The sequence below is a fragment of the Crocuta crocuta genome, unplaced genomic scaffold, assembly GCF_008692635.1.
Source record: "Crocuta crocuta isolate KB4526 unplaced genomic scaffold, BGI_CrCroc_1.0 scaffold692, whole genome shotgun sequence".
Taxonomy (NCBI): Eukaryota; Metazoa; Chordata; class Mammalia; order Carnivora; family Hyaenidae; genus Crocuta; species Crocuta crocuta.
This window is the reverse complement of record NW_027532877.1, coordinates 936,645-947,714: the sequence shown is the minus strand read 5'-3', so window position 1 is coordinate 947,714 and position 11,070 is coordinate 936,645. Positions and strand designations below refer to the sequence as shown.

At 54.0% G+C, this 11,070-nt stretch overlaps 1 protein-coding gene and 1 long non-coding RNA gene across 2 annotated transcripts in view; one reads left to right on the top strand and one right to left on the bottom strand.

Annotated features, from left to right (window-relative positions):
- Nucleotides 1–2,422, bottom strand: part of LOC144216320 (uncharacterized) — a 15,614-nt gene extending 13,192 nt beyond the window's left edge. Inside the window, exon 1 of the long non-coding RNA XR_013330637.1 lies at nucleotides 2,187–2,422. This is a non-coding gene — a long non-coding RNA (uncharacterized LOC144216320). The remainder of the gene's footprint in view (nucleotides 1–2,186) is intronic.
- Nucleotides 2,423–2,919: 497 nt separating this feature from the next.
- The window catches only part of TBX3 (T-box transcription factor 3), a 13,273-nt gene continuing 5,122 nt past the window's right edge, over nucleotides 2,920–11,070 (top strand). The window contains exons 1-6 of the mRNA XM_077745637.1: nucleotides 2,920–4,358; nucleotides 6,017–6,284; nucleotides 7,219–7,278; nucleotides 7,582–7,728; nucleotides 9,685–9,761; nucleotides 10,834–10,991. Coding sequence (XP_077601763.1) covers nucleotides 3,970–4,358; nucleotides 6,017–6,284; nucleotides 7,219–7,278; nucleotides 7,582–7,728; nucleotides 9,685–9,761; nucleotides 10,834–10,991 — 1,099 coding nt within the window. The 5' untranslated portion in view covers nucleotides 2,920–3,969. The remainder of the gene's footprint in view (nucleotides 4,359–6,016; nucleotides 6,285–7,218; nucleotides 7,279–7,581; nucleotides 7,729–9,684; nucleotides 9,762–10,833; nucleotides 10,992–11,070) is intronic.

Genomic DNA, 11,070 nt, shown 5'->3' with positions numbered 1-11,070 from the left:
TTAATAGTAAAAAAAACAAAAACTCAGACCTGCGATTCAATGAAAACTTTTTTGCAAAAAGGTGCAGGAACGTCTGGGGGACACCGAAAGTTCCGTGGGTCCTCTCCGATCCAAACTTTGCCGCCCCCCCTTCTCCCGCCTTTAAAAGCACCACTTTCCAGACTCTCCCGAAGGGTAGGCTCCTTCAATGCTTCCTGTAGGTCTTTTGTTGAGAGTGAGGCAGAGAGAGAGACTATCGTGGGGATCTGCAAACNCAGACTCTCCTGAAGGGCAGGCTCCTTCAATGCTTCCTGTAGGTCTTTTGTTGAGAGTGAGGCAGAAAGAGAGACTATCGTGGGGATCTGCAAACAGAGAGAGCGAGAGCAGGCCGTGTAGACCCCGCGTCTGGAGCCTGAAGCCGTGCGCCCCGGGGCGCGCTAGCCTTGCGGGCTCTCGCGGCTGCCGGGCCTGGCACAAATCCTCGGAACGCGCTGGCCAATGTTTAACCCGAATGCGGTGGCCACCAGGCCTCTTTTGTTTGTTCGCAAATTAATCACCCAGCGCACGGCCGGCGCCAGAGTGGGTTTATCACCCACCGGGAGGGGGGCGCGACGGCCCAGCAGAGACAAAGAGGAGTTCGCACCTTCCAGCTTTTGATCCCGAGTTACCGCGGCCTCCCAGCAGAATACGAGCCTCCCGGGGCCGAGTCTGGGAGGTCAGTCATAATTGGCGGAAGTTTGCAGACCATTAGCAAGATGTCGACATTTTCGATTCAGAACCCCGCAAACTTTCCTCTCTTCCCCCCACCCCTGGCGAGCAAGAATGGGTAAGGGGTTACCGAGCGGTAACTGGGGTGACCCCAGGGTGAAGTCAGAACTACGGTCAAAACACCGGCATTCGAGGGAGGGGGCGACGTGAGGCCCAGAAATCCCGCTCGGTCCACGCCGGGGCCAGAGGCAAGTCAAGATATTTACAAGTAAAATCAGCAAGCTGGCTCCCCAAGTCCCAAGCCGGAGGGAGGCCAAGGAAGCGAGGACCTAGTGAGACGTCTCTCTCCCCTGCATCTGCTCGCTTGGGGGCACCGAGACAGTGGGGGGGAGGGGTGGGGGGTCAGACGCACTGTGGCTGCAGAACTGCTTTCTGCTTGGAGCGGCCAGACAGACATTGGCTGGCGAGTGCAGGCAACCTCAGATCGCGGGGATTTGGGGCCGCTCCTGAAAGCGCCGCCGAGCCGCCCCGGGCTCAGGAGGCGGGCGACGTGGGGGAGGGGGTGGGCTCGGGCCTCCGGAGACTCGTGAAGCCCTGCAGTGACCTCGGTGGAAGGCGCAAGGAGGGGTAGGCCTGGCCTCTCGCACCCTCCGGGATCGGGGCGCTAGGGACGCGGGAGGGGGCGCAGTGAGCCCACACCCCAGGCCCTTGTCTCCTCTCTCTTCTGCACCACCGGCAGAGAGACCCCAGAGAAAGACAGGACGAGAGGGAAAGAAGGGGGCGTTCTCTCTGGTGACTTCAGGGAATTCTGAGCGCTGGCGCCAAGCGCTCTTAACCATGTGCGTCAAAAATGCGAGGCTGGAAAAGCTTGTCGCCTCTCAAGTTCCGCCCCTATCTCGAGGCCGTTGGCCCACAATAGAAGTGCATTTTCACCCTCCACTTGCTCCCATTTCGGAGTCTGGGAGCTGGGGGCGTGGGGGGGATGCAAGGCGGACTGAGAGAGGACCGCGCTCGCTGTCTACACACAGACACACACGTCCCAAGCCTTGGGTTTCTTAACCCCCTAGGCCCTGAAGCCAGCCCTTTTCCCTGAAAGGAAGCTCTCCACTCAGAAGGGCAGAAGAACATTCTCCCCACGATTTCCATCCATCCAGACAGGGACGGCCCAACTCCCTGCCCCTCCCCCAGAAGCGAGCGATGGGGGTTTGGGGAACCCTCTGATCCAGACAGGGACCTGCGGTAACATACAAATTCGGTGACAGGTCTGATTCGGAAGATGCCTCCCTCCCCTTCACCCCTGCAGGGGGGGGCAGAGGGCTCCCCCCCCCCGAACTGGAACCAGTCACCTCGCCTCTGGGGTGGGGGCGTATCACGGTTTGTTTTACAAATTCACCCCCTACTTCTGGTGAGATAAGTCCCCGGGTGGAGAAAGGACGGAGGCAGACAGAGAGAAGTGGAATGCCCAGAGAAGATACAAGGAGGGCGCGCCTCCCCCCTACCAGCTCGCTCAGGGCCGCCACGGTGAGGGCAGGCCCGTAGCCTAAGTCCCTCGCCGCGCTCCTTCTGTCCGGGTCTCCATTCTCTCCTCTACACTCACGCACACATTCACGTGGAACTCGGGGAGCCCGGATTCGGGCAGAAGACGAGATCGGAAAGGGCTGGCAAAAAAAAATCCCCGAGTCCGCCTCCCGGGGTGAGCGCAAACCAGGGCCGGAGGAGGCAGGCTGTGTACGTGTTTGCGTGTACGTGTTTCCCGCGGGTGGCTCGGTCCCGGGGCGCCCGCGCGTGTCCGCGCGCAGCCGTGGCGGGGCGCTCGGGTCCCCGCCCACGGCTTCGGGTGGGGCCGAGGGGGGGGAGAGGNCCGCCTTCCTTCCCCGGCTCGCTCGCTCCCTCCTCCTCCCCCTTCCTCCCCGGGCCCTGCCTCCTCCCTCGATCCCGGGCTGGATGACTGAGGCATTTCAGACGTGGGCCGAGCGAGCTCAGGGACTGCAGCGATCTCTCGATAAGCCACCTAGAGGCGACTCTGCGCGCGCTCCCCAGTGGCTCCCCGCCCTCCCTCTGATCATGTTGACATATTCACAGGACAGGCAGTAGTACCGATGCGGCGCTGCGACGTTACAGTTTCCGACACCTTCTTTTTATAACTCGCCTCTATCCCCCAGCACTCGACCTGTGAAAACCACGCCTATGCAGCAACACAATTGGTCCGAAAGCGTCAAAGAGCCAATCAAGAGGCCTCCGGCTCCCCGCAGCCCACAGCACAGCCCGACCTTCTAGAGCCGCCGAGCAGACGCCCGGGGAATTCTAGAGGCGGAGGAGGGTGGCGCGGAGCTCCCGCTCGCTCGCTCTCGCGCCCTCCCTTTCCTCGCGCTCCCGCGCCCGCTCCGTCCCTCTCTCCTCTCCCTCTCTCGCTCACTCTCTCTCTCCCCTCTCCCCTCTTCACTCCCCCACCCCACCCCACTCAGTCCTCCCTGCCCAGCGCGTCTGGACGCAGATTTAGGAAGCGATTTCGCTCACGTTTTAGAACAAGGAAGACAGGCGCGGAGTGCAACATTGCAGGACTCGGATTGCAACCCGGGACACCCTCCGGAGGCTCGGAGCAGAGGAAGGAGGAGGAGGGCGGACGGAAGCCAGTGTGCAGTTCGAGTTTTGATAGCGCTGGGAGAAGAGAGCTTGAATCAGAGATTTTTTTTTTTTTTATTTCTTAAGGCCAGAGACTTTTCCGCTCTCTCGCTCGCTGGCGAAGCCGGGTCTACGCTGCTGCAGACGCCGCCAGCGAGAGAGAGGGAGAGGAAGACAGACGGGGGGCGGGGAAGAAGAAGGAGAAGAGAAGGTAAAAAAAAGTCTCGGCGCTGAGCCGTCCGCAGCTGCAACAAAGCGCCGGGGGGCCAGGGAGCGAGTCCTGGGACCCGGGGCTGCCGCGTCGAGTTGGCTGCGCCGCGGGGCTCGGGCGCCAGGGAGACCCTGCTCGCCGCTCTCGCCGGCGAAACCGACTTCCAGGAGCGGCTTCTGAAAACACGCGAGGCACCGGGACAGTCACCCGAGCGACTATGTCTCCTGATTTCTCGCCTTGCCCTCTTTAAAAGAGGCATCCCCCCTCCCCAAAAGGCACTTCCCCCTTCCCTAGGGTGCTTTCGTTGTGATTCCCCCCCCTTTTTGCTTTGCTTTCTTTCTTTTTTTTCTCTCTCTCAAACTATGCGCTGCTGTTAGAGAGCAAAAACAAAAGCAAACAGCAGCTGCGGACTCGTCCCCGGCTGGAGCCCAGCGCCCCGCCTGGAGTGCATGAGCCTCTCCATGAGAGATCCGGTCATTCCGGGGACAAGCATGGCTTACCACCCGTTCCTACCTCACCGGGCGCCGGACTTCGCCATGAGCGCGGTGCTGGGTCACCAGCCGCCCTTCTTCCCCGCGCTGACGCTGCCTCCCAACGGCGCGGCGGCGCTCTCGCTGCCCGGCGCCCTGGCCAAGCCGATCATGGATCAATTGGTGGGGGCGGCCGAGACCGGCATCCCTTTCTCGTCCCTGGGGCCCCAGGCGCATCTGAGGCCTCTGAAGACCATGGAGCCCGAAGAAGAGGTGGAGGATGACCCCAAGGTGCACCTCGAGGCCAAAGAACTTTGGGATCAGTTCCACAAGCGAGGCACCGAGATGGTCATTACCAAGTCGGGAAGGTAAGCAAGTAGCAGGGCCTCCTCCCCCAAGCCACCGGAGGTGTTTTCTTCTCCCCCTCCCCGCCCCTTTATCTCTCTGTTCCCAGAACACTCGGTTGGCCAGTTATTCGGGTTCAGACAAAACTTAGGTCCCCTGGAACCGGGTACAGACTTTCCCCGCTTGCTATTTCCCCAGTGGTAGGAAATTTCAGCTTACCTGGACGTTTGCAGCCGTGGTTTCTCCCACCTGGGGCTGCATCACGGATTTCCTACAGGCTAGATAGAGTTTTTCAAAGGAACTCAGACATCGATCTCTGCAGGAAGAAAGAAAACCACCCCATGGCAGGAAGTTCGCTGTTCTAAACCTTTCTGGAACATCCTTCTGTCTGTGTTGATGGTCTGGTTTTTTTGTTTGTTTCATTTTGTTCCCAGCGAGGAAAAACTTAACTGCCCTTTTCCTTTGTGTGGGAGTGGGAGACCCGAAGCTAACACTCCACTTGCCCTTTCTGCCCTCCAGCCTAGCCTCTGGGTCTGCAGGGGGGGCCTGAGCTTGCCTCCGGCAGGGTCACAGAGAAATGGAAGGGCACTGGGGTTTGTTTGTCTCCACTGCTTCAAGTGTCTGTAATCCGAGGGAGAGTTTAGGCGATTTTGGATAATTAAGGTGATGTTTGCAGAATCCAAGGAGCCACTGATACATGCTGCTTTTTTTCTATACTATCAACCGTATTTTAGCCCTAAAAGGTCCTTGCCTGACCGAACCCTGCCTGTCACTTAAAATCCATGATTTTTTTTTAAATGGCATTGAAGCCTATCAAGGCATAATGTTGGAATAATAAAAATAAAATCCCTATCTTGATGTCTTGAGCTTTCGGGATCTTTCCTAGCCCAAAGAGGCCAAAGCTGGGCATAAGAATGCTGAAATCCAGAAGACATTTCCTGGGTTTCACAGTGAAGTGCTTCCTTTCAAGTCAGGACTTCGGGTTGCCACGACTTCTGGGAAATCAGAAGCTGTCCGGTGGTACAGTCGTGCCGTTCGGGACTGGCCTGGGCCACGGGAGAATTGTGGTTTGCCGCGTGCCAGGCAGATTGGTTATCAGGCCCAGAAGTCTACCCCGAACTACAAAATTCGTTTTGAGACCTCACCGAAGGCCGGTTTCATTTCCCCCAGCGGCCGGTTCGCTGCTCCGTGGTAGGGAAGCCGGACATTCATGTCCTGGATAGATTTAACTTTTTCTCAGCAGTGGGTGGTGGAGAATTCTAGCCTTGACTGATCCCACGTTTACCAAAATCCTACCCCTAGCTGTTTCGGGGTAGACACTCACGGGACAAGGGGAAAGGCAAGAATTTCAATGTAAAGAGGGCCTTCCGTGAAGTCCTACAAGAGGGAAAAATTGTGGAGAAATTGTTAGCCGCTGTAGAGAAATGCAGCCACAGTTCACTTGTTTTGAACCTTGAGACGTTTCACCGGAGTGAAACTGAGGGTACTTAATACTTCTGTCGTGGAAGAATATAATATTGCACTCAGTGGCCCTCCTCTGAACCAGAAGCTCATCAGTCAATCACAGTAGAAAGGTGTTTTTTTTTTTTAAATCAGATTGAAATATTTTAGGGCGAACGGAATCAACCCCAGCCAAGAGTCTGAGTGATTTCTTTTTCCTTTCTCTTCCCTCTTCTTGTAGGCGAATGTTTCCTCCGTTTAAAGTAAGGTGTTCTGGGCTGGATAAAAAAGCCAAATACATTTTGTTGATGGACATTATAGCGGCTGATGACTGTCGATACAAATTCCATAATTCTCGGTGGATGGTGGCTGGTAAGGCTGACCCTGAAATGCCAAAGAGAATGTACATTCACCCAGACAGCCCTGCTACCGGGGAACAGTGGATGTCCAAAGTTGTCACTTTCCACAAACTGAAACTTACCAACAACATTTCGGACAAACACGGATTTGTAAGTTTCGCCGCTCGGTAATATGTTGTGTGTCTTCACCCGAACACAGGCAGTGCCTGCCCTGTAAATCACAGGTTTCTGCTCAGACTTCTCCCTCGCCCTCCGCTGCTCAGCGTAGCAAACGTGGCTCGATCCAAAACAGAGCCCGAGAGAGGATTCCGGGGTGTTTCTCTTTGATAATGGAAGGCCTGGCGTTCTTAAAGAAACGAGGGCGAGTATACTCTCCGCTCACGTTCTGTGACAATTCCAGGTCTTGGAAAATGCCTGACAGTGAAGTTAAAAACCAAGATAGAAGACGGTTAAGATATAAAATCAATGTTAACGCGATGAGTCCGTCAGGGATTTATTTTGAGTAATCATTCCTGTGTTTTGAAACGAGCTTTATTATTTCTTGGGGGGGGGGAGGGTTCAAGTTCAGAGCCCTGGCTCCGTTGGTTAAAGGGTGGGAGTGCGTGTTGGGAGAGTTTTTTTTTTTCCCTTCTATGATAAAAGACTGGGGCCTGGGGGAAAAGTCAGGTTTGCTGACTGAGGCTGAGCTCTCCAGGAGAAACGTGGTGTGTGTGTTGGAAGCGTGTACACGGAGTCGGTAGCAGCGTCCTTAGAAACTTTGAGGAGACTGGAATTGCTTGTAAAAGTCAAGCAAAAACACCTTTTGCCCCCTGCCCCTCCCCCTCCCCCGCATTTCAATAAAATAAACCAGTGATAAGCGAGGAATAAGCAGAAAGATTAGGCCCAGGAAGACGTGAAGGGCGCGGAAATCTCTTCTGCGGGCAGGAATTGCATTTGAAGCCCTTGATTTGATTAAGGCATAAATATTCCTCTCTGGAGTTCAACCTTTCAGGGCTTTAAGTGGATTGGGCTCGTCAATTAGTGGGCGCTTAAAGGACTGAATCATTTTGTAAATTAAAATGCATGTTTTTCTCTATCTTTTAAGACTTTGGCCTTCCCAAGTGAGCACGCAACGTGGCAGGGGAATTATAGTTTTGGTACTCAGGTAGGCTAGGGTTCAAGGTACGAACGGACCTTAGATGGTGAGGGTGGGGGGAGCCCTTTGGAAATTGAGGAGCAATTTGGATTTCTCCAGAAGATACCATCTGTGGTGTGGAGTGTGCCCAAAGAGGTACTCCGAGGAGAGGAGGTGGGCTCCGGATAAGCTTGGTATCCTCTGGTGGGGTAGGTGTTAGCCTGGCAGGGGTCTTAAGGTCCAGTTTATCCCACTAAACTTTTTTTTTTCTTTCTTTCTTTTTTTTTTTGCTGTGTCTCCCCTCTTCCCTGCCCCCTCCCCTTCCCGCCTCAGACCATTTTGAACTCGATGCACAAATACCAGCCTCGGTTCCACATTGTGAGAGCCAATGACATTTTGAAACTTCCTTATAGTACATTTCGGACCTACTTGTTCCCCGAAACCGAATTCATCGCCGTGACAGCATACCAGAATGATAAGGTAACCAAAAGGCGCTTTTTTTTTTTCCTTTTTAATGAGGCTATTTTTCGTCTCACCTTTAAGCTGCTTGGAGAAGGGGGTTTTACAAAAGAATTGGGATGGGGGAGGCTGGGTTTCCTTCTGTGATATGACCTTCAGTGGCGCTTTTTTGGGGGGAAGGGGCTCTGAGCCCGTCCAAGAGGCAGGGAGAACACGAAACAAAACAAAAACTTGACCAGCTAGGAATCCAGCGCTGAGGGAGAACGTGCCAAACTAACTTTGCCTAGTGAGCAACTCTTGCAACTGTGCTGGCTCCGGCTTCCCCACTCCTGGCTTTCTCTTGTTTGTTTTGAGGCTCCGCTTCCTCTCTTTCTGGAAGAAGCATCAAAACCCAGGGTCCAGGTTCTCAGGGCACCAGCTAAAAATTTCAGCTAAAGCCATTTGGGATCCTGGGGGGAGAAACCAATCGGAGAGCAGCTTTTCTCTCCTGGCCAGAAATCCTGAGTAGCTGGTCTGGTTTTTATTACCTTTTATGCTGCTGTGTTTTTTATGGTGTGTGTGTGTATGTGTGTGTGTGTGTGTGTGGTTGGAAAAACCTCTTCTGATCACAGGGTCCTGCTAATCGAGTTGTCTGAGGCTTTTGAGAGGAGATGACCAAAAGTCATCTCTTCATTTGAAGTTCTTTTTTTCTCCCTTGGGCCCGAAGCCCAGGATTAGGAGGGCCCCCAAATGGAACTCCAGGCAGCACCTGGTATATAAAGTTATGGTGGCCTGAAGGTCATGGGTAGGTGCATGGAGAGACCCGGAGAAAGTGACTCTTGCTGATTCACTAGCTCCCAGCTTCACTGTTAGCCGGCTGTTCTGGGGGGTGAGGAGCCGCAAAGGACCCCAGCTCTTCTTCTGAACCCTGGACCTCAGTGAGAGTCCGGCCCACCAGACAACACCTTGCCTTTTGCATTTTGAATTCATTGTTCCCATGGGTGGGTCCTCTGGCTGTATATACCGCCCCCCGCCCAAGGGAAAGAATTTGAAAGATTACATGCGATGGCATTCTGCCCCAGCGTGCAAATGCATGCTCCCTCTCGACGCAGACTGCCGTGAATCTGAGTTGTTCAAGTAATAATGTAGCATTTTTGATGGGACAGAGACGCCACAGGCCTTCTCCGACCTGATGGGGGTGGCAGAGCATATCAACAAGAACCAATGTTTCCTGTGGTCATTCCGTCCCTTGACATCTGTAATCGTAACGTCAATAGTGTAATTCCTCGACCCTCCTCCGCGCCCCCTCCCCCAACCCGGCAAAAAAAATTGAGCCCACTCTGGCACAAGAGTAGCAAACCCCCATAAATCATTTCATTAGATTCACAGGAAAGTTTGCAGTGTATGCTGTGTGTGTGTGTGTGTGTGTGTGTGTGTGTGTGTGTGTGTGTGTGGGGGGAGGAAATACGCCATAACATAGTTTACGATTAGTTGCACCGTATTAAANAGTTTGTGTTGTATGTTGTGTGTGTGTGTGTGTGTGTGTGTGTGTGTGTGTGTGTGTGTGTTTGGGGGCAGGAAATACGCCATAACATAGTTTACGATTAGTTGCACCGTATTAAAAAAATGAAAGCATAATTTTAAGATCTACAGGTTGTCCATTTTGACAGCCTCGACAGTCTTGCCATTTCTAAATCTGAGCGCTCAAGGCTGTGTACAAAAGAGGGTGAGGCCTTTTCCGGACGGTGTAATTTCAGTCTGGAGTTTCTGCTCTGGCTTCCTATGGGAAATCGAAGCCAGGGTGCAGCCCCCTTGATTTCTTCTCTCCCGGCCCCCTCCACACTGTCAGGCCCTCTGGCTTCCTCTTTAACCTGGCATATCCGAAGGACTTCTTTGGGCAGTCAGATTTCTAGTAGACTGATTTGGAGGAAAAACTCCCCCAAAACGTTCTAGAAAACGAAGCCAATGTCTCTTTCTTGCTTGTGCTGCCTCCTCTAGATAACTCAGTTAAAAATAGACAACAACCCTTTTGCAAAAGGTTTCCGGGACACTGGAAATGGCAGAAGAGAAAAAAGGTGAGTGGAGACCCTTACCCAGTACTACTTTCTCAGGTAACCCGCAGAATTACTTTCCTAGGACCCAGATCTCAACTATTAGAAGCGGGATGCGGGCACTTGGAGTAGGAAGGTTGGGGGAAGGGTCTGGGAGAGGGTGGAAAATAATTGACTGCCTCTCTGCCACCTGCTTGCGGACTTCAGGACGCTTTCTGTGCCTCCTCTGTATTACCCTAAAGGAGATGAACTTGGCCCCACCATAGTGGTCTCTGGAAGACCACTGTCAGGGATATATACAGACGCCTGGTAATTCCTGATTAAGTCCATCCCCCAGCAGGTCCCAGGAAAGGACCGAACCATTCACAAAATGCTGCGGCATTTTTTGCAACCTTGTCTTGCAAATACCATCCGACAGAACTGAGGCCCCTTGAGAGATCTAGGACGTTCTCCTTCATGGGTATATGTAGCAGTTTGCATTAGGCAGACAGCTGGAGAGTATATGGAAACAGCTCTCCCCTCCCCCACCCGCTTTCAAAGAATTTCTCAAATCCAGACGATCAGCCCAGATTTTTAACCTCTCCCCTTGCGGGGGTCGGGTGGGGCGGGGGTAAGCATTAAAAATAATTTCCAACATCTAAATAGATTTTTTTTTGTTGTGCTCCCTGTTACGATGGACGGGTTGGTAAAACAAAGCGCACGCTCAAATGAGCACTCTCTCCCAGTCTTAGCAACCAGTGGGGAGTTGGGAGGCTTTGTGTTCACCAGTTGGGGCGCCCAGTCACCCTCCTTATGTAAGGCCTCCGGGTCAGCTGTCTGTGGCCCATGTGCTTGGCCTAATGAATAGCGAGCTGAAACCTTCTTCCCCAACAGCCCCCTCCGCTCCGTGCCGCACACTGCGGCCTCAGGCCTCCTTACAGGCTCAAGCACGATGCGTGGGCCTCTGGCTGCCTCAGGGGCAAGCAGGTTTCGTAGAAACCGTGGGTGGTGGGTAGGGAGAGGTGTGCCCCCCGTGCCTCCTTTGGGAGGGTGAGGCAGACAAAGAGGGGAAATGTCTGTTCCGACCTCTAACGCTGGGTGTGGACTCCTGGCACAGAAAACAGCTCACCCTGCAGTCTATGAGGGTGTTTGATGACAGGCAGAAGAAGGAGAATGGGACCTCAGATGAGTCCTCGAGCGAACAGGCCGCCTTCAACTGCTTCGCACAGTCCTCGTCTCCAGCCGTCTCCACTGTAGGGACATCGAACCTCAAAGGTAGGACCTGATCACCTTCAATTTCTCTACTCCAGGTCTGGGGCAGGGGGAGGGGAACGGCTGGGGGCTTTGGGGGCGG